This window comes from Rattus norvegicus, chromosome 1, assembly GCF_036323735.1.
Source record: "Rattus norvegicus strain BN/NHsdMcwi chromosome 1, GRCr8, whole genome shotgun sequence".
NCBI lineage: Eukaryota > Metazoa > Chordata > Mammalia > Rodentia > Muridae > Rattus > Rattus norvegicus.
The window spans coordinates 213,172,602-213,195,384 of record NC_086019.1 but is presented as its reverse complement, the minus strand read 5'-3'; the positions used below and the strand labels follow the sequence as shown (position 1 = coordinate 213,195,384).

Below are 22,783 nucleotides of genomic sequence, written 5' to 3'. Positions count from 1 at the left end.
AGTAGGAAGAGCATCTTCCCAGAGGCGCCTCTTGCCCATGGGTACAGACTGGATCTGGAGTGGAAGAAATTCCTCAGAAGCCCTTTATAAAGAGGGCTCTCCATCAAGATCTTTAATTAGACACTCTGTGGCCCATCATCCCTGCTTTTGGGTCAACATGATCTGCCCATACTCAGAGCCACCCTGTAGAACAATCCAGGAGCAGAGAATTTCCATCCATTATCAACTTGCACCCATGACTCTACATGTTCCAGAAAGAGGTGAACATGGGTCACCCTCTACACTGTGTCCTGAGGTCATGTGTCACTGCATCCACGAAGGTGGCTCAGCATTACCACAGACCTTTCCTTTGTCTTGGAAATCTTCCCAGTTCCCCTAGTTGCTTCTGGAGTATACTGGGCAGGTGTGTGACCTTACTCTAATCATTTTTTAAATTCATTCATTTACTTATTTCTTCATTTATTTTTTCATGTTGTAATATGATTGCATGTGTATGTATGTATGTTCACACATGTGGGCACACATATGGGCATGTGTGCACATGACACATGTGTGAATTCATGTGGAGTCTTGAAGTTGCCACTGGATGATACTAGATGGCTTCCTTAGCCACTCTCCGCTCTGTTGAATAAAGTTTCTCACTAAGCCCAGAGCTTGCTAATTCTGGAAAGTCTAGCTGGTCAGATTGTCTTAGGGATCGCCTGTGTCCCAAGTGCTGGGATTACCGGTGGCTACCATGACTACTCTGCTTTTACAGGGGTTCTGGGGCTCTGAACTCTGATCCTCACACTTGGGTGAGCAGTATTTTTCCCACTGAGCCATCTCCACAGCCCCCGTTCTGTTTATTGGGAACAATTCCACCCTATTTCAAGAGATGCAGGGGCAAGAAGCATGTCCTTCTCACCCTGTATGCTGTGTGGCTCGCTCTAATTTTTTGGCTAAATGGCATGTGGATGAAGGTTGTGGGCTTGCTGTGACTTGCTGTGATAGCAGCAGCTGGCAGCTCTAGTCCTAAGGACAGTGAGGAAGGGAGGAAAGGCACCGAAAGCGGCTTGCCTGAATCACCCCCAAATGTGCATGACACCCGAATGTATCACAGAGGCACTGAACACTCCTAACCGCTCCGATGGGGATAACACTCAAAAGGCACTTGGATGGGGAACGGGGTGATAGAACATGAGTGCGGGGGGGGGGGGCCTGCATGGAGGAGAAATGACTCCACAAACATGTCACTCTACAGAGCGGGAAGGGGGAGCACTAAGATAGCAGCTCTTCAGCAGAGGACTGCAACAGGCTTCGGCAGGCTTCTGGAAAGAACAATGGTGCAATTAGTCATTCCATTGTCTCAGCAAGGGGAATCTCCATTAGATCACCCCCTGGTGATGTTAAATAAGAGAAGTGAGAGGGATAGGTCAGCCAGAAGCTCTGAGCCCCATTGAGGGGCTTCCAGTGGGAGAAAGGAGAAGAGGGGAGGAATGGCAATAGGTGAGAGACCGAGAAAGTCCAAAGACAATTCACTAGCAAGAGACCAGACACCAAGCCCTCAGACCCAGCCTCCACAGACAGAGCTGCTTGGTTTTCTTGGTTGCACTGAGCGGTAGAAAGATGAAGCTTGCTGCCTGCCGACTACAAGACTGGGGACCCAAGAGAATGAAGAACCCCACGCACCCCTCGAGCAAGTAAGTCACTGGAGAAGGGGAGACAGGAGTCCCCAGGAACTGCACAGGGGCCTTGTCTGCTAGTGAAGAGAGAAAGACCAGTGTGATTAGACATGGGGACTTCCTAGGACAAAACTATCCACGGGCTCCCATCTAACAAAGTTCTGCAGTAAACACCATGGATGGACCCTGAGTGGCCTGGTAAGGAGGCCACTCCTACCAGGACATACGCAGTGTCTGAAAGTTCTGGGGACAGTGCAGAGAAGCATCCTATATGCAAGAGCTGACCCGCAAAACCCTCCTGAGCCCCCCATGCAGGTGGCCTAGCAGCAGAAGGCAAACATGGACATCAAGGGAAACCTTCCTCAAAAGAGAAGAAAGCAAGCACTCCCAGAGAAGCAGGGCCAGGTACGCCCCTGGGCTCTGACTCCCTCACCCACTCGCTGCCTCCCTGCCTCTGCCCTGGGAAAGCCCCACGGAGGGCAGACCATGTTCCGCCCCACTTGTATCTCTGTTTTCCTCAGTGTGCTGCTGCCCACCCTACAGGACCCCTACACACACCCCACAGCACACTAGCCCCTCATTCAGGCTCCAGCTCCCTCAACCCAACTCTGCAGCAGCCTCCTGCCCATCGCCTGATCCCTGGGCACCGGACATCAAGACCTTAGCTGCTCCCACCATTCTCAGCCCCAACCCTACTCCTGACCTCAGGCCTCTGCCCATGAACGGCTCTGGAGCCCCCTCCTAGCTCAATCCTTGGCTGATAAGGTTTCAGAAGCCGTCACATAACCGAGATCACACCTCAGATTGTACCGCCCCAACCTCTCTTCTCCAAAACCACACCTCACTGCCCAGCCCTGCTCTCTCCCACCCCGACCCAACACATGCCTCTGTCCTCCATGTACATCCTGCCCCAGATAAAGCTGACCCCTGACCTTCTCCCTGCTCCCCCTACCTGGCGCAGGTTTCGGGTAACCCGGACGTCGTGCCAGGCGTTGTCGTTGAACTTGCCATTGACGGGTTCCACGAGGGCCTCGAAGGCACCTGAGCCTAGGTTGATGACCAGCCAGACAGCCCCGGACTTGAGGGACAGGTTGACGTAGTCAGCCGACTTCCCCGTGTGCAGCATCAGCCCGTTGCGCTGCAGGGTGCGGAAGGCCAGTGTGATCTCATCAGTGCTGCTCTGGATCGGGTTGTGTGACAGGTCGTAGCAGAAGAACTCATTGCCCTTGAAGGTTGCCACAAATTCCTCCTTGCCTGGACGCCATGGTTTAGGAAAATGGGAGAAGGCTGAGTGGGTGGGGTATGCCAGGGTCTCCCCATTCACCTCCAGCAACCCAAACATGGGTCCTGGACACTGGAGTCCTGTGGTCCCAACTCTAAACTCAGGCCCTCTTCCCCTCCTACATGCTGTCAACCTGGACCCTGCTGTCTTTGCTACCAAAAGTCAACTTCCTCCAGGTCCATTTCCAAAGCAGGAGGCTGCTAAGTGGCTCTCACACTGACAGCTGACAATTAAGCTGCCACAGGGCCAGACAAAGCTAAAGGCTTCACTGTCTCCTCCCTACCAATTCTCTCAACCTCTGCCACCCCGGAACAAAGGCATGTGGGGGAGAAACAAGAGGCTCTGCCGGGCTTCTCCCTGGGATGCCTCTCCAGGACCGTAGCACCAAGTGTTTCCTAAGCAGCCCACCTCTCCTCTCGCAGCTTCTTTGGTAACAGCTGTTCTTGGTACCCAGTGACAGGGGCAAGTCTCAGGCCTCCCCATAAGGGATGAGACCCATGTCTAGCCCTGCACAGATAAAAAGACTGGAAAGCCATGGAGTGGAAAGGGACAGGGATAGGACATGTGGGGAGGCATTGCAAGTGACAGGAATATGCACCAGGTGACAGGCCACTCTGTCACATTTACTTGGGAACTCGTCATGCCTGCTCTCCCTCCTCTCCCAACTTCCTCCTCCAACCTAAGACACCCCACACTGCCCAGTGAGTGGCAGGAGAGGACCTGGCTCTCATGTGTGCATGCTCGTGGGTGTACATGGCCTGTGTGCACTTGTGTGAGAGTATGTGTTTATGCATGTGTACGCATGGACACAGCACCCAGTCCAAGTTCCTTCTTACTGGCACTCTTTAGGTGGGAAGCCACAACTCATGGAAGGGCCATAAGGATGTGGGGTAGGGAGAGGGGGAGAGGCCTACGAGTGGATGACAAGTAGAAAGACCATGACTGGAAATAGAGAGGTGGGGTTCAGCCCCTCAATTTCACACACCAGAGCATAAGCCCAGGCAGAAAACCAGATTTCAAACCAAAGAGACCGGTGCCCTGAACCCAGGCAGTGACTTCTGATCCTGCAACCTCCCTAGATGGGTAAGGGGCTGTGTTGTGAGGGTCTTTAGGGAGAGATGGACTCTCTGAGCATCTCAGGAGATTTTTCTCAAGTTCCAGGGAAGGATAGGCCCTAAGATGGGCACAGAGGACCACTACGAGGCACCTGTTCTCCCCCAGGGCAGCCCCATAGGCAAACACAGGGAGTTCATTGCAGATTCTGTAGAACTCTTTTTTAATCCAGCACACAGCCTAGCTCTCTCCCTCCAGGCAGGCTGCCCACACTGCCCCACTACATCCGGATGCCAAGGCACCAGCTGCTGCCCCAATGCCTGGCATAGCCCTCACTGCAGCTGGCAAGCCTTGTGTCCTGAGGCCACAGCAAGCTGAGGGGGGTAGGGCATGGGCCACATTGGGACCATCTGAAACCCTCCCTCTGTGTAGGGGACCAGAAGCGAAGGTGAGGCAACCAGCAGAGACAAGGACATATTTAATGGTGATGTGGGGAGCTCAGCGTAGAAGGGGACAAAGACGGACCCTCCGTGGGTCAGAAGAGAAATGGAGACAGGCTGTAAGGAAAGAGCGGTCACATGGGACCCTATGGATAAAGAACAAGAGGGAACCCTGAGGGGACAGGTAAGGAGGAGGGCCAGCCAGCATAGAAAGGGGACAGGGACCTCTGGGGAACTAAAGCCAAGGCTTTCTGGGGCTTTACGGTTTCCATAGCAACCAGGCCTACTGCTCAGACACTAACATAGCCAGGGGGCTCAAGGACCAGAAAAGGGAATGCATTTGACCTTGGTTTCACCACCCATACTGTTAGACCCGCCCAGAAGTCAGACTTCCCCTCCCACTCCCTCACCTTCACTGCGGTCAAAGCAAATAACATTGCCAAGACACAGAAGGAAAGGAAAATAAGGCAGCCACCTGAGAAAGTGATTGGGACCAAACAAAAGAAGTCAGAGAAGAAAGGAGAGGTGGAGCTGAGGCTGGACTGTGGCTGCCAAGGCAAAGAACAGAAATGAGGCCGTTCCTGGACTCCTCAGGTGGACCCAGGGGAGGAGGCGAAGCCAACTACGCTGTAAACCCTGAGTTGACTGGACCTCGGTCCCTTGTCCTAGAAATGGAAAGGCATTTCTAAGGTCTGACAGAGCCTGAACGCACTTAAGAAGAGGGACGGTAGGCAGGTGGGCAATGGTAGCAAGGAAACTGAAGGCGAGGTGAAAGAGAGAGAGAGAGAGAGAGAGAGAGAGAGAGAGCGCCTTGAGGGAGCAGAGGTAGACCCTAGTGGAGGCTGTTACACCAGGGATCAGAATATATAATGGGGCCCTGGGAGCTCCTTGGAGCACTGGCTGGATCTGAGATGCTCAAATCCTGAAGCGCCAGGGGGCGCTTTGCTCCGTCAGTCACACAGGCCAGGCCACAGTCAGGAACTACAACTCCCATCAGCCCATGAAAAACCACAACTCCTAAGAGCTCCTAGTGTAGAAAGAGAGTCACTGCCAATACTTGTTTGCTTCTCCATCAGGGAGTCTGTGGCCTCACGAGTGTCCCCAACAAAGCTGAATGTGGCCAGAACTGAGAGAGTTTCTAAGTGCCATGAAAGGGAGGCGCACAGCTGCCCCCTCTGCAGACCCAGCTCAAAGGCCTCCTCTGGGAAGATCTCCAGCCCCTCTGACCCTCCTGGCTCTGGGGAGCTACAGCTGTGTGTTCTGCTCATTTGGCATTACTGCCTAGGGACTGCCTAGGAACATCTTGTACAGCTCCCTCGGGAGGAAATGTGATGTGAGAGAGAAGGCCTGGGTGCTGGTGCTGGCTCCACCAACCGGCTCTATGACCTCGGCCAGGCTAAGCCCAGCTTTCTCCTCTGGGAGGTAAAGGAGCCACCTGTCAGTCTGCCTACGAGGAATCTAGAAAAGACAGCCCATAATCCAGCCCGTAAGCGACTCTGCCCCTGGATGTGACTTTTTGATGCGCACATACTCACCCCTCCACTGGTGAATGAATAAGTTAACCCTTCTGAACAAAGCCTGCAGTTCCCGGGCTCCTCCACGGACCACAGTCAGTGAGACGCTGGGAACAGTGACCATTCATTCACTCATTTTAAATAAGTGAGCCATGTGTGTTGGTGCACACCCTTGATCCCAACACTCAGAAGGCAGAGGCTGATGTGTTTCTTAGCATTTAAGGCCAACCTGGTCTACATAGTGAGTTCCGGGTCAGCCAAAACTGCATAGTGAGACCCTACCAAAATTAATAATTAATTAATTAAATGTGCTGAGCTCATGCCTACGTATATGTCAAGAGCTGTGCGGAACATGGAGAGAGACAATGAAAATGTCAGGGAGCTAAGGACCAGAAGGGGTAGCAAGCAGAGTGACAGGATATGGTATGTCTGATCCCAAGGAGATGCAGACAAAGGGCTCCCAGGAGTGTCCAGGCTGGCCCGGGAGGTCAGGAAGATAGCCAGCAAAGACAGACTGCCTGCTTTTTTCATGACCTAGCTGTGAGAGACAGCAAGGAACTGGAGCGGGGCTTGGGATGGTGCAAACCCAGGTGGACAGTAGGACACTAGCTGCAGAGTGGAGGTGACGCCATGTGGCTTCAGCTTGAATACAGAGCTTTGAGAGTTGTTTGGCTGGCCTGTACTTTTCTCAGCAGAGTCCTGAGAGAAGTAGCCTCAGGCCTAAAACATGAGCTGGAGTCCCAGTGTCCTCAGACACTAAGGGGCCTCGTGCTGGCCTCTGGGGCTTTGACTGTTTCCCCACCTATAAAAGCAATGATGCCTGCCACTAAATGTCATCATGGCTCACTGGGACAGTCTAGGTGACACACACAGATCACAGATGCTAGCAGCTGCCCCCAGGCAAGGTACCTAGCAGGCTCTTGGAATATGATGGTACCCTGCCACCTCTCTCTCCACTGCAGCCACACTTTCTAGAGATGGGCCTGAGTGCCGCCGTGGAAAGGGGCATCTATGCTCAGCTAAGACCATCAGGACAAGCTTTGAGAAAGAGATGGAGGTTGTGGTCCTTCACAGTAGGACATGGACCGCTGGGAATGGTGGTAGTGGGAGGCAGAACTACTGTAGGTCTGGAGGCACGGGAGATGCCGTACATCTGTGAGGACCCCTCCACCTCTCAGAATGCAGTTAGCCTACAGCGGGGCAAGGGTTGGGCTGTCTGGGGACCGTGGGATCACTGACCTTTTGTTGGCTGGTGCACATCGCCGGCTCCTCCTCTCCCGGCCCCCCCCTCGGAGAACAGTAAGGACCCTACTGGAGAAGCAGAATTGGGGAGTCAGGCACAGGGGCTTTGAAGCCAGTCCCATCCCAGTCTTGAAGTGATGGAAGGCCCTATTCAGGACAAAGGTGCTGCTTACAGGCCTGGGCAAGGGGGAAGAGCTTCTCTGGGGAGTCCCTGGCCTTCAAGGTCTCTTGAGAAGGAGCCACGTGACAATCCAAAGGCTACCAGCTGCAGGTGAGGAATGAGTCAGTCTAGGGTGAGGAGACCACGTTGGGGGAGAAGGGCAGTCCTGGGGACCGAGGCCCTGAGCACCTGTACCCCCAGCTTCCCCACACCCTGTGGAATATGACCACTGTCATATCCCTGGGGCTCATGCTCCTCCCTCGCTGGGCGTCTCTGCCCACCTCCTGTGCTGGGTTAGAGAATGTCCTTGTCAACCTGCTTTTCCCTGACTTACGCCTGTGTTACACCTCAATTCAGGTACCAAAGCCCTCCTGTTCTGTGTCTGTCCTCTCATGGGACACCTACAACTGTTTCAGTCATTACAGTGGGTGCTCTGAAGGCCTCCACCTAAACAATGGGGATTCCCAGGTTTGTCCCTCCACCACACTCACGGAAGGGCTGTGCTCACCTAAGGAGGTCCTGACTAAGCAGGGCTCAAGGGGATAGAAGAAAATCTTCCTCAGAAATCAGTTCTCAGCCTCATTCTCTGGTCCACCACACAGGGCCCAGCTCCAGCACCTCCAGAGGCACAGGCTGCCATGTCTGGGCTCCAGGCTGGCTTGAACTTCACCCACACTTGCCAGTGAACACACGTTCTCTGGAGCCGGGCTCCCAAGCAATCAGCCCTACTGCTAGATCCACAGAATGAGGAGAATTCAGGGATAGAGGGGGAAATTTCTTTCTGGGCTCTTCCTCCAACTCCAGTCCCCAGTCCCCAAAACTAAAACTAGACAAACATCTGAGCTGCAGAGCCTTTTGGATGAGGGGAGACATCTCTGGGACTCTTCAAGAAAACATCCTCAATGTCTGAAGTGAGCCACAGGCAGCACTCCCCAAACCAAGGTTTTAGAGAAAAGAAGGATGTGAGTCAGCCAGGACCCTCCTCCTAACTTCCTGTATGGGACTTCTTCCTGCTTACTTCTGGCCATAATTCCCCATGCCTGCACAAATTCCAGGCCCTCGTTTATCAGACCTAAATCCATTCCAAATTTCAGATCTTGGCAAAAGTCTCTTGCAGCCTAGCCCTGTCTCTTTGGCAAATACAGCAGTGCCCAGGGTGCTCATAGAGGTGGATACAGGGACTGTTCAGGGCGCAGCTGGAGAGTCAGAACTCCTAGGTTTCCCTCCAGGTTGCTTAGTGCCAAGTTTCCTCTACCCTTGCAACACTGAGATTAGACCCCAGGGCCGTGTGTATACAGACTACTTAGCCAAGGGTAGGTGCAAGATAAAGGACAAGTCCCAGCCTAGCCACCAGTAGGGCTGTCATGACTCCTCGTGACACTCCGTAATCACAGTCACCAGTCATTTGTCTCTGGGGTACTGTCATCTGTCAGATAGCAATAAGAGACTCAAAAGATATTGGAGGGAAAGGCATTGTGGGAAGGGAGGATTCTACACTTCCAGCCTCATATCTTCCCTTTAAACCCATTCTAGGGACGGGGATTAAATGGGGTGTCTTCCGCAGCAGCAAGGGAAGAGGAATGTGCTGCCTCAAATCCTTTCTGCAGCCCAGGTAGGCCCTTTTCTTTTTAACTCGCATTCATAGGAAAGAAAGAGTGACCAGAATGAGTGGATGCAAATCAAACACCAGCATGAGAAAGAGAAAAGCAAGATGTACCACAAGGAAGATGGAGAGAACAAAAACAAAAGGAGACTGGAGACAACGGCAGGAGAGTTTACATCTGACATCAGAAACCAAGGTGACGTGAGGGTGGACAGTGGACCCGAGGGGAGCGAGGGGAGCGAGGGGAGCGAGGGAGCGAGGGGAGCGGAAAGGGCCAGCCCCACCCCCGCCAGGCACCCCCATACAAATAAAGAAATGGCCAAGGAAAAGGTAAGGGAAGGAAGGAGGGAGGCAGGAGGGGTGAAGGAGAAGGAGGGAGGGGAGGGGAGAGAACAGAAAAGCCAGGCACAGTTTGGGGGAATCCAGTCCAATCGTAACGAAACCAAAACTTCAAACCATACCTTCGCTGTTTAACGTCAGGTGAGCCGGACCTTAGAAAGGGGAAGAAGAGAAAGAAAGAAAAGGAGAAAAGAAAGAAAGAGAAGAGGAAAGAAACAAAGAAACACGAGTCATGAAATCCGCCAGAGAGAAGGGAGGGAAAGTTGCTGCTGCCACAATTTAAAACCCTTTTAACTTGTGACAGACATCGGGGGAGAGCCCCCAGCCCAGCAGCTGAGGGAAGGGGCCCGATGCAGAAATAGAGGGTGGAGGGAGGGGAAGGGGTATCGGAGGGTGGGTGAGCCAGAGGAGGCAGGGCAGGGAGTCGCTGCAGGGGGAGGAAGAGAGTTTTTTGGTTTCTTATTTTTTTTCTTCTTGCCGGAAAAAAAAGAAAGAAAAAAGAAAAAGGAAAAGGAGGGTAAGCATGGGGGGGGTGCTGCTTTTCCCTTTTTCTTTCTTCTTTTTTCTTTTTTTCTTTTCTTTTTTTTTTTCTTCCAGGAGGTGGAGAGAAAAAAAAAACGGTCAACGAGAAAAAAACAATTCGGATGGAGGAGAAAATAAAACACGACACAAAAATCAAAGCCACCTGGAGAGAAAGAGAGTGTCCCGTTAGGGTGGGATCGAGTGGGCAAGGGGACTCCAACCACCACATACACACACACATGCACACACACACACACACACACACACACACACACATGCATGCACACATGCACACACACATGCACACATACACACACACACACACACACACACACACGCACGCACGCACATGCGCACACACACACCAGGGGTCTGCATGACCTAGGGGGAAAGTGGGTAGTATAGAAACCTGGGCTTAAAGGAAACCTTCACACTGGAACATAGAAAAGCCTCCTCAGTGGCCCTAATTCTTCCAGCTACCCATTCCAGACACACATAGAGAGAGCATGTTCCAAAGAAAACCTGCTTGTTTCTGGGGAACCAAGGAAGCTGGAAGAAGTAAACTGAGTCTAAAGAACATAAGATGGTGTGATTCTTTCACAATCTGGGAAGCTAGAAACTGTGTGACTTTGGACAACAAGTTCCAAAAAGGACAGCCAAGACCCCTGGGCAGGAGGTCAAGCACTCTGGAAGATCCAAATCCTTCATGCCTAAATGACCCTGCAGGTCCCCTTTCCCTGGCCAGGCCTTTGCTGAGGACTATTTTGTCCTAATTTGAGGTAACCCTCTCTAACCTGAGTCTTTTCAGAATGAACCACACCAGGACCACAGACCCCCGAGAGGCGGACACCACCAGACCAGCGATGGGACTGATTCCCCTGGACTCCCTGAGATGACCAGCTAGCCCTACCAAACCCCTGCTCCCTGCCCCATCACAGCCCCACCTTCCAGCCGTGCGGCCTAACCAGGAGGGTGGGGGAAGAACAGTCTGCTGCCAGGAAAACCATTCCTGCTCTTGTGACATGAGAGGCTAGACCCTGGGATGGACACTGAAGTCAGTATGGAGTCTAGGGAGCTGCAAGTATCTCCAGGGCACAGAAAGGTTAGCCAGTGCCCGGGAGGCGGTGAGGAGGCTAAGGAGACTGGGAAGGGTTTGGCAGGGCAAAATCTTGGCCCTGGGGGAGACAAAGCCACAGGTTCCTGGTAGCTTCTTTCTCCTCTCCATCAGTGTCATTTCTTTATCTCACCTCTAGGTCGGAGACTAGCTTGAGGGAGGAGGTCACAGCAAGTGGGGCAGCATCAGGACCACACAGTTCTCAGGAGGACATAGGGTCTATTCAAAGCACTGGGAGGACCTCCAGCTTTTAGGCTGTCTTTTTATTCCCTACCCTGCCACTCACTCTTACCCCACAAAATTCCAGCACCTCCTTCTAAAACTCAGGCCCCAAGCCCTGAACCCTTATCCCACTCCGCCTGTCAGCAGCAGCCTTGCCCTGAGGCCCTACTCTTAGATATCTAGGCTTCTGTTACCCTCGATTCAGTGTCAGAGGGCCCATGGGTTCAGTTTCTTGTCCTCTGCCCCCACCACCACCACCACCTACAGCCCCTTAGGTGGCTACTGCTGGGGGAAGTCACACAGCTACCCTCAAGACCCTTTCATTGCCCAGCTCTCTGCCGGCCTCATTAGCATGCGGCACTCTCCCTCTGTCACCAAGGCAACCAGCTGCTCAGCTCCCTCAGGCGTGACAGCACCAGCCATCTTGGTGAGGGGAGACCCGTTCCCTTCCAGTCTACTCCTGGCTCATCCTCAGATGACCGGAGGACCGAGGAATTCCTTCCTACAACCTGTTTCCTCTCCCATCCCAATTATAGCTTGCTCTTTGTCCAGACCCCAGTACCCCTGGGGTGCTCTCTCCCCCACGACTACCTGTGGCATCTTGCCCCTCCTTCCACTCCTCTTACAGGCTGGCAGTGATGGATGGTGCTGCCAAAGGCCCTTCCTCGGGTATTCTACTCGGCTAATCTGGGTCTCCTTTCTCCGCTTGGAGGAGATCAGGGAGAAAGAGGAGGTGCTCAGGGCATTGCACAGCAGGATGCCTGGGTTCCAGGAGGAAGCCAGGTCTTAGGCCCAGCATCCCAGCATCAAGGGACAGAGAAAGGGAGCAGAGACCCCTGAGAGATCTGAAGGGGGATCACAGGGAGGTCCAGCTGAGCCTGTGTCCTCGCTTGAAGTCTCGCCCTTGACTTGTACCCAGACAGACCCCAGAATGACAGTCATGGAGAGAAAACTTAAGAGACACAGAGAGACAAGCACAAGGACACACAGAAGGATCACACTCCTAACTATGTGCACACGGGTGCATGTGCACACACACAGATGCCGCATCCCATACACACCCTGCACTATTGCTATTCAGGCCCACATCCACACCAGCAGGTTACCGGGACACCCCACACAGAGCTCATTCCCTCGTCTCCAAAGCCGACCGACCACCTTATCAGTCCTTTCCTCTCCCTGTTCCAAGCTACTTCAATACGGCCTCTGCCCTTCCCTCTCAGCTGACGCCTTCCCTACTATGTTCCTCTCCTCCTCCCCTCCCCCCCACCAGCTTTTTTAAAATCCTACCTCTTGCTCCTCTCCCTGTCTCTATGCTCCCTCCTCCTTCCTCCCAAGCCTCTCCTCTCCCTTTGTTCCAGAGGAGACATCAAGAGCAAGTTAAAGCCACGAAATCTTATCTCCAGCCCTCAGAAGGCAGTGTCCACCCAGATGTGCAGACTCTCTCCTTCTCTCTCACATGCATACAGACCTAGGTAAACAGTGATACACAGAGATGCAAACATAGATGCAGACACACAAAGCCCTGGTCGCTCCTCCAGAGACACATAACACCCGCCACTCCACGGACAAGACAATAAGCTGGTGCCCACACAGACAGCCAAGTGACATGAATGTGTGCGCATACACGAACACACAGATACAGACACAGGGGCTGGCCTGCTGAGACCAGGGCACCTGAGAAAACCCAAAGAGAAGAAACGGATAGACAAGGAAAGCTGAGGATACCACCAGGAAAACGGGTTCCACTCCTACCCAGACCTGCGGCCCTCACTGCCTGCCCTTACCAGGACTCACACATCCTGGTGTCTCTATGCTCTTCCCAGAAGGGCCAAACCCAGGGGGCTCAGAGTGCATCCTACCCACTACCTTCCCAGGACAGGGGACTGGAGCAGAGTGGTCACCAAGAGATGGCCTTCCCTCACAATCATGCTGCCAACTTCACAGCGATGACCTGGAAGATTGGCTGTAATCTAGCCCCCAAGCATAGACCACGCCATCTTCAGTCCTAGTCCACCCCAGAGAAGGAAAAGAAACAGAGGGGAAAGCAAAGATAGAGAGAAAGTTTCTAAGAACGGCAGAACCCAGAGCATCTGGGGAAGGACAGGGATAGAGAGAGGTCCACAGACAGAGCCCCGGAGAAAGAGAAGCAAAGACAATGACAGAGAGAAAGAGAGAGAGAGAGAGAGAGAGAGAGAGAGAGAGAGAGAGAGAGAGAGAGAGCCCAGACGGAAAGCAGGGAGAGCACGGACAGAGATCCGAGAGAAGCCCACTGCCACCCTTGCCATGGGGCTGGGTTGAACGAAGAAGCTGTTCTCTTCCTCAAGCCATGGGCAGCTTTAGCAGAGTGGAAGAGCTGGCCCTGCCCACACACCCCAACATGGGACAGACCCCACCCTGCCTGTGCTCTCACCACACTCCCACTAACCTGCAAGTAGCAGCACGAATTCTCTGCAGCTCAAGCTGCAGGCCAGCAGCCAACCCTGCCATCCCCACTCTCTTTACATGGCCACGTACTTCTCCTAAACTGGGCAAGACCGTGTCTACCTACTCACTTCTGGGCTCTTCCAACACTGCCAGCTGTGTTCCTTTCCCCTCCCCAGTCATCAGCTCTTCCAAGAGAGCCTCTTCCCTCCCCCACAAGGCAGAAGGCTGAGGGCAGCAGAGAGCAGCACGGGGTAAGGAGGAGGACCTGCCCTCTACCCAGCATCGTCCCCAGTCAATGAGCAAAGAGGCCCAGCCCAGGAAGAGGCAGTCCAATGGAGAAGACCCCAGACTCCCTTCCCCCTGGGAACCCCGCAAACATGAGCAGGCAGGAAGCTGCTGCATGGCCAACAGCACCCCTTCAAATGGGCCCCACAGGGAAATATTACCCTGATGATCAGGGAGGCTCCACTCACCTTCCATGGGGTGTTCCTCTAAAGTCAGCCAAGTTCAGAGAAGGGAGCAGGGAGAGAAGAGATAGGAGACCTGTTAGCAAATGTGCTTCAAGGACCAAGGGGTTCCAGGACCCCAAGCCCACCAAGGCCCTGACATGAATAACCCAAACTAGAAGTCCCAGATCTCAGGGAACAGCTTTGCCTCAGACTAGGCAGTGGCCACACTGTCCCCTCAAGGAGTCTCCCAAGTCAGCCAGAACAGGAAGGCTGGGAGGGACCTCTACATTTGCACCAGATCCTGTTATGCTAGGAAATTGAGGCCCAGAGCAGGGACATGACAGCCCAAGATCACACAGAGACAGGAAGGAGGGTTGCAAACAGGGCAATGAGCAGCCGCCAGCCGCCAGCCGCCAGCCAGGCCTCCCTACTCCCTGAGGCAGGCTCCTCTCTTGCATTCATTCCACTGCAGCTCAGAGACAGATGGGGACATGCTCACACCAGAGACTGTCTTACTGAGCTCGCCGAGACACACTCACGCTCAGTGACACACTGACACACATAAGCACCAATCGACCCACTCTTGCATTTAGCTCTCATACAACTCACTCACAGTGTTCCAGTCAAGGATCTGACCTTCCTTTAGCCCACTACCCACCCAGGGAAAAGAAGGCACCCTCACAGACTCAGAATATAGTTTTGTGGCATGAGCTAGGCCCTGGGTCTGATCCAAGAAAATCCTTGGATCAGACTCTGCCCCAAACTACCCAACTAAGTCACTCAACCTCTCTGTACCCCAATTCAACAGAGAGGGTGAACTGCCCCTTCTGGCCCTGGCTCTGCCTCTGTGATCAGAAGAAATGTCTTCATTCTGCTTGGCTTTTTTATTTGTTTTCATTTTTGAAGAGTGTTCCACAGTCTTGTCCTACATCCAAGCTGGCCTGGAACTAACTCTGTGGTCTCTAGTCTCTAACTCAGGGCTATCCTCCTACCTCCTTAGTGCTGGGATTACAGGCATACACTACTACGCTCAGCTTTAAGCACTGCCGGGGATTAAATTCAAAGCTCTGTGTATGCTAAACACATATTCTACCAATTGAGCTGCATCCTCAAACTCCAGAATGTGTTGGCTTATTTATTTGTTTGCTTGCTTGCTTGTTTCAAAATACTGAATAGGGCGGGTTGGCCTCAAACTTGTTATATAGCCAAGGTTGGCCCTAATGTCTTAATCCTTCTGCTTCCATCTTCTAAAGGAGCCAAAATGTCCTCTAAATGGTTGGATGAGGCAAAGCATCTCCAGCTGAATGGTTATCCTAAGTTCAGTCAAATTCAGAGGACCACACTGAGGACCACTAGATTGTGCTACACCCTCTGGGCCATCAGCCTCATCTATTTAGGGCCTGGCCTGGACCTTGGGACACATCTGATGGGTAAAGAGAGGTGGATGTGAGCCTTCAGCCTTCCTTCAGCTAAGCCATAGCTCCTCAAGCAGGTTTCACTCTGGCCTGGTTTGTAAGAGGACCAAGGCACTCCCAGTTTTAAACATGTCACATATCCACTGACCGAGAGGATGTTAGATGCAGCCAAAGGCAGAAGAGAGAAGCTTCACAACCTACAAACACACACATGCTCCCAAGGAAAGACACACATGCAGGTCCTGAGATAGAGACCAATTCACACACTTGCACACACGCTGTCTCCTTCCTCCTGTGAGCACATTCTGTGGGATTTGTTCTTGGGGAGGGGCATTATACTGACAAAACAAATGTGCTATTTATCGTACGTCATACCACCCTGTGACACACACGCAGCGACTGAGTGCAAGCACCAACACTTGCACAGCAGCCTAATGCACGTTACCCCTGCCCGCCCACACACACCCAGTGAGCACAGCCGTCTTGCCACCTACCCATCTCTTTGTCCACCCACAAGCTTCCATGTTACAAATACACTCTACAGTACACAGCAGCCAGGCTTTGGCCTGACGGGCACACAGCCGAAGTTGTACAGACCACAATTCTTCTAAAGCTACTGAGCCTCGTTGCAACTCTGAGGGAGCTGTCCAGTTAAGGCCACCCCTGCGTACTCTGAGAACCGCGGCACTGGAACTCTTTGGTCCTAGCATGCTAAGGCCCTAGTCAGCCCCAAGCTGCCACCACCTGTGCAAAGGAATCATTTTGATTTCTAGATTATTCCACATAGCAGATATTTCAAAAAATATTTCCAGGCCGGAAAGAGTGATTAAGAAAGCACCTGCTCATCCAGAGGACCCTAGTTGGGTTTCCGGAACCCACCCTCACCTGCAACTCCAGCTGCAAAGGGATCAGATGCCTCTGGCCTCCTCAGGCAACTGCACTCACGTGAACATACTTAGACACAGACACACACAGTGGACATAATTTCCTTTTTTTAATGGGCTGGGGAGGTTAGGAGTGCTTGCTGCTCTTATAGAAGACTCGGGTTTGGTTCCCAGCGTTCACATGGCAGAGGCTCACAGCCACCTATACGCTCCAGTTCCAAGGGCTCTGATGGCCGCCTCTGACCTCTGCTGACACTGCATCATGTAGGTACAAATACCGGTCCTCAGGGACACACACATACACCCAAAATAAAATAAATATCTTTAGAAGAATAATTGTTAAGGTATGCTCAGAAACGCAAAGCTGGCAGGCTCCTGAGACATAGAATTCTTCCCTTCATCTGCTCTGTGCTGTCTGAATCCCTCACCTGCCATCCCAGGCCCCTCCAGCTCTCCCCCCACCCCCATCCCTTAGCCACATCGTCTCCATGCTCTCCTCATCCACAGCTCACCTTGATGTCTTGGGGCAAAGGTCTTGTTTCCAACCTACAATTCTTGATCTCTAAAAAGTGTCCCAAGATGCCATCTAACCTAGGGCCAAGCCCATTACCTGGTCGGCCTGGTGATGACTCATCTGTCACATTCCACATCAGCTGGGCTGTAAGCCTCGTGTGCTCAGTGGTATATCCTCTCCCCTCTCTGGACCACTCTCCATCACCATCCCTGTATCCACTTGCCAATCAGAGTCACCATGCTCCTTCTTCTCAGAGGATTCTTGCCCTTAATCTGTCTAAGGTGGTTTCAGAACCTTCCCTCTCAAGCCCTCTCCTGTCTTTATTGGGCTAGACACCCAGAAAGCACTCCTCTCCCCTTTCATACCAGTCACCAGTACTCGTGGGTTCCACCTGCTGAACCCCCCATGCACCATCAAGTGCAGCCTAGCTAAGGCCCCTGTCTGTTCTGTGGGAGCTTAAATAGGCCTCTGAGAGGATCTTGCTTCAGTGAGTCCTGTCACCCTGCAGTTTATGCCCATATGCCACCTAAGTGCCTTGGCACACCTCAAACCTACTGCAGTGTATATGGCTCCATGCTGGGCTTCACCAGGAAAGGTCTAATCTTCTTAGTAAGTCCCCTCAAATCTGACCACACCCACTCTTCAGTCTCCTATCCTGCAACAATCCAGGTTATGTTCTATCTACTCTCCCCAAAACACACGCACGCACGTGCACACACACAGCCGTCTGAGAAAGCCAATGTTTCCCCTCAACACCCATGTCGGTACCTATGCATTTTGAACACAGGAGAACAGCAGTTACCTGCTTCCGGGCCAGCTCTGTGATACACTGTCTTACCACTGCCCCCGTTGAAGCTACATGCAACTGTAATTTCAACTCGGCTTCCTGAAGGGACTGTAAAACTGTACAAGACAAAACAATGTCTCATTCATCTCTCTACACCCAGCTGCCCGCTCAGCTCCCGACTTGTAAAAAGACATGGCTGTGTTTGTTGAGTGAATAATATAATAACACTTCTTGTGTTCTGAGCACTAAAGTAGGCCTGGATCCTGTTGTGTGCTGTTTCCTGTACCCGCCACTACCATTATAACCCTTGAATACGAATGACTATTCCTCTGTAAGAGTGTCCAAAAGCAGACGCAGGGCTGGATACATGGCTCATGCCAGTGACTGTGAGGACCAGAAGTCAGATTCCCAGGACCCACATCAAAGGCAGGTAAGCCTGGTGGCCCACCTATTACCCAGAACACAGGAGGAAATAGACACAGAATCCCCGGGGCAAATAGCTAGCCGGACTATTCAAAATGGCGAGCTCTCAGTTCAGTGCAAGACCCTGCCCCTGTATATAAGGCAGAGAGCAAGTGGGAAAGGCACGCAAGATCAACCATACAGACATACATGTTCACATACACATACATGTGTGTATGTGTGTGTGTGTGCACGCGTGTGTGGGCCTACAAACATGAGTACAACACTCACACACATAGGGGGGAAATGCATAAGCATTCTCTGAGGTCACACTATCCGTGTCAATCAAATGAATCTAGATAACCAGCAAGATGGCTCAGTAGGTAAAGGCGCTTGCCACGTAAGCCTGACTGTCTGAGTCCCATCCCTGAAACCTACACAAAGACGGAAGGAAAGAACTAATTCCACAATGGTTGCCCTCTGCTCTCCATGAGCACCACAGCTTACACACTCCCCCAGCACACATCCTGTATACACGCATGCACACACACGCATGCACACACAATCACAACTATAACTTTTAGTAACCTCATTAAGGCTGGAGAGATGGCTCAGCAGTTAAAAGTGCTTACTCCTCTTCCAGAGACCTGGTCTAGACTTCTCAGGAAGTCCCCTCAAATCTGATCACACCCCCCTTCAGTCTCCTAGCCTGCAACAATCCACTGCCCCTGTTAAAGCTACATACTGACTTCAGTTTCCAGTACCCAGTGGAGGCTCACAACTGTAACTCCAGTTGCAGGGGACTCGATACCCTCTTCTGACCTCTGGGCAAAACATTCAAACACAAAAGATAAAATGAAATGCATATTTTAAAGTTCTTAAATCAATAATTGATTTAATCCAGGGCTGGGCGTGGTGGCACATGCCTTTAATCCCACCACTTGAGAGGCAGAGGCAGGTGGATAGCTGTAAATTCAAGGCTAGCCTGATCCTCAGAGTGAGTTCCTGTACAGCCAGGGCTAAGTAGAGAGAGGCTGTCTCAACAAACAACAACGACACGTAATCTAAATCCCTCTAAGCTTTAGTTTCCAGGAGGGCTGCTGTGGCTTGCCTGGAGGAACGCTTGCCTGACCTCAGCCCCCAGGACTACATAACCAGGCACCATGGTACATCCCAGAACTCAGAAGGTGGAGGCAGGAGGATCGGAAGTTCAAGGTCACGCTCCACAGCATATCTTATGTGAGCTTAGTATAAAATACAAAACAAACCTGGATCCCATCTCTTACTTCTCCCAGCCTCGTCCTGACCCAATATGGAAGGGGAGCATCTTGAGAGGTATCTTCTTAACCTAGAAGTCAAACCTGCTAGAAGCTGCTGGAGTGCTAATCTCCACTGTATTTTTATTTTCCACAAAAATCAATCTTGTCGCCTTACCATGCTGGAGACACCAGTTCTCTCACACCCCACATTTCCAGCAAGGAAGCTCTTCCTCCCTCTGGCTCAGCCGTTCTTCAAGGTCTAGCCTAGTGCCACCTCCTCCTCAAGGCCTCCTGGCCGTTGGCGTGAAGAAGCACAGTAAACCTGTTGATCTCTTGGCACAGCTCCTGGAGCATTGGCTTCTCATGGCTCGGCTCGGTGAGTTTTCCAGGTTCCCACAGCCAGCAAGTAGCAGAATGGAGCCTGGAAGCTGCCAGCCCAAGCAGCCATCCTGTGTCCTTCTTTCCCTGGAAACACCCAGCTCAGCTCTGCACCACTCCCCAGGGTGTCCGTCCCATCTGCCTGGTGTCCCTCCCACCCCTGGAAGCTGTCATGGTCGCATTTCTGACCTAACCCCAATTCGCACGCGCATGGCAGAGGACAGGGACATCCCCATCTTATCTAACATGAACTCAAGAGTTCCAGTAGATTCGTTATGGATACCAATGAAGATGAGGAACGTGGGAAGGGGGGATTATAAACAGTGAAGGCCATGCTCTGAGCCCTCAAAAAAAAGGACAACCATGCAGGAAGAGTCACATGTAGGGGAAAAGCCATGGCCAGTCAGTCCATCTACAGTGACACCTCATGGCCTCCCTGAGTCCTCAGGGGGAACACGCTCAGGGAGTCAGAGAGTGTGATAAGATTTCCCACTGAGATGTTCTTAGCCTTGGTGACTTTTATCCCTCAGTGTGATAGCCTGGCTCTCCAAGATGAGCTCCTTCCCAAGAGCTCTGAACACAGGTTCTCCTGCCTCTGCACCTCATGAACACCTCTCTAAGATAAGCCCAGCAGGCCCACAAACATGTGCTCTCCACATCCCTGGCTTAGGAAAGAATCTGTGGCCCTGAGATCTGAAGTAGTTACTGGTTTCTGGAGAAATACTGCCCTAAAGAAGCTCCAATAACCATGGAGCCCGAGGGATGGCTCAGCGATTAAGAGCCCTGGCTGCTATTCCACAGACCCAGGTTCAGTTCCCACATGATGGCTCACAACTGTCTGTAGCTCCAGTTCCTGGGAATCCAACCCTGTCCTCTGGCCTCCTTGGGTACTGTGCCATGTGGTACACGGACATACATGCAGATAGGACAATCATACGCAGCTTGACATGGTGGGGCAGGTGTTTGGTCCTAGGACTCTCTGTGAGTTCCAGACCAGCCGGGGCTACATAGAAAGACCCTGCCTTGAAAAATCAAAGAAACATGTTCTAGCTGGGCTGCCTTGTCTAGCCTCAGTGGGAGAGGAAGTGCCTTGGAGAGAATCTAAGTGCCAGGGTGGGGGATACACAGCCCCCACTTGCTCAGAGGAGAAGGGAAGGGGGAGGAGGAAAGAATGTAGGAGGGGCTGACAGGGAGGGGGTCAGTGAGTGGGATATAAAGTGAATTAGTTCTAAAAATTAAATTAAATTAAAAAAAGGAAACAAAAAGTTCTTGCCTATACACACACACACACACACACACACACACACACACACACACACACACCCTGCCCAGTGATGGACTGTATCCTGAAATTATGAGCTAAAATAAACCCTTTCTCCCCTAAGCGGCTTTCAGAGCACTTCATCACGGCAAGAGAAATGAGAACCTGGGATAGCTTCGTCTAAAGGCCAGGGCCACTCCACCCCACACAGACCAGATCCACTGTCCTAAACCCAACCCCTTCCGACTCCTCCCCCCTCGCCTCTCTACCTGCTCTTCCAACCATGTAAAACTGAAACTTCTTATTCTCTGAATCCTCCCTTCCCACCTCGACCACGGAGGCCGTGTCTTGCCCACGGCTTCGGTCTCAGCATCTGCTGTCTGTCACTGCAGCTATTCCAATGGCTACCACAGCTACTGTCCCCCTTCTTGCCTACTCCAAAACAATCAACATTCAGGGCAGGAGGCATCTCAGTCAGCAAAGTGTCTCTCACACACACAGAAGTCGTGATCTCCACTCCACAGAACTCAGGTAAAGTGTAGGTGTGGTAGCACTTCGCTACCTCAGCACTGGGAACGCAGACAGGCAGATCTCTGGGGCTCACTGGCCAACTAGCCTTAGTCTAACCAGAAAATTCCAGACCAGAGAGAGAGAGAGACCATGCCTCAAAAAGTGACAAGGTGGATGGGTACATGAAGAGTGACACTAGAGTTTATCCTGTGGCTGCGTGCACATATGTGCACACACATTCATATATGCACACACACGTTCACATAGACACATACACAAATAAATGTAATTAAAATCTCATTTAAACTATCTTCCAACTGATTTCTCCTCCGTCTAACTGTTGTGCAGAGTCCCTCCACGTTTACTCCCTGCTTCCCACCCACAGTTCTTGCTCAGTTCAGTTCAGTTCGCTTACCTGCTCCAATCCTTGGCACTCACTCGCCAGTCTCCACAGCCACTGTCCTATGAATGACTTAAAGCAGCTACCCAAGGCCTGGCCTCAGCTTCTCCTGCCATGATCTCTATTCTTCGTCCCAGTGTCAGCTGCTCCCCTACAGCTGGCACACATTTTTCCTCCCTTCCATACCTCTTTAATAACCATCCCTTTGCTTGGCTTGGCCTCTCCTGAGCTTGCCCGGTCAATGTTCAAAACCAGTCCCAAATAACATTTCACAACCCCATTACCAACCCTCTGGACTTGTAAACCCGTCCCTTCCTTGAGACCCCAGTGCCCTTTGTTTACAGGAATAGCAAGGAGGAATTTAGCTCTGTGGTAGAACCCTTGCCTAACCCTGGGTTCAATCCCCAATACTGATAAAATTAAAATTCTTAAAACTCTACTCCCGCTAATTATCTAACACACACACACACACACACACACACACACACACACACACACACACACAATCTATTTAGAGTCTATCCCTGTGAGCTTTGAAAAGAATGCAGGACTCAGTTCTGCTGCCTCTAAGAGACAAACTTTATTTAGCATGCATGTACACACATCCACACTTGCCACAGCATAAGCATGGAGGTCTGAGGACAACCGGCGGGAGTCAGTTCTCCCTTCCACTATGTGGGTTCTGGAAATTGAACAGGTTATCAAGGTTGGTGGCAAGCACCTTTGCCTGTGGAGCGCCATTTTGATTTTTAAGACAGGGTCTCACTATATAATGAGGGAACTTGCTACTTAGCCTAGGATGGTGTCAGATGTGTAGTGCTGCTCTGGCAGTGGTCCCCGGATGTGGTAACACCACCGTACCTGGGTAGCGATCTATTGTTTAGTCACCACACAGCTGTCCTGCCATGTCTCTAAGGCGGGCACCACACTGTGAATTGTGCTTTG

The 22,783-nt window shown here is 52.0% G+C and overlaps 1 protein-coding gene across 23 annotated transcripts in view; it reads right to left on the bottom strand.

The window, feature by feature from the left end:
* The window catches only part of Nrxn2 (neurexin 2), a 115,854-nt gene that overhangs the window by 76,142 nt on the left and 16,929 nt on the right, over positions 1–22,783 (bottom strand). For 17 of the 23 annotated variants that reach the window (NM_053846.2, XM_017588669.3, XM_039110513.2 and 14 more), the window contains exons 3-6: positions 14,053–14,070; positions 9,417–9,446; positions 7,190–7,261; positions 2,614–2,915 (exon numbers count right to left, since the gene is read on the bottom strand). In NM_053846.2, the coding sequence (NP_446298.2) occupies positions 2,614–2,915; positions 7,190–7,261; positions 9,417–9,446; positions 14,053–14,070 (422 nt within the window). The remainder of the gene's footprint in view (positions 1–2,613; positions 2,916–7,189; positions 7,262–9,416; positions 9,447–14,052; positions 14,071–22,783) is intronic. The other 6 variants (XM_017588662.3, XM_039110595.2, XM_017588664.3 and 3 more) reach the window with 4 other exon arrangements.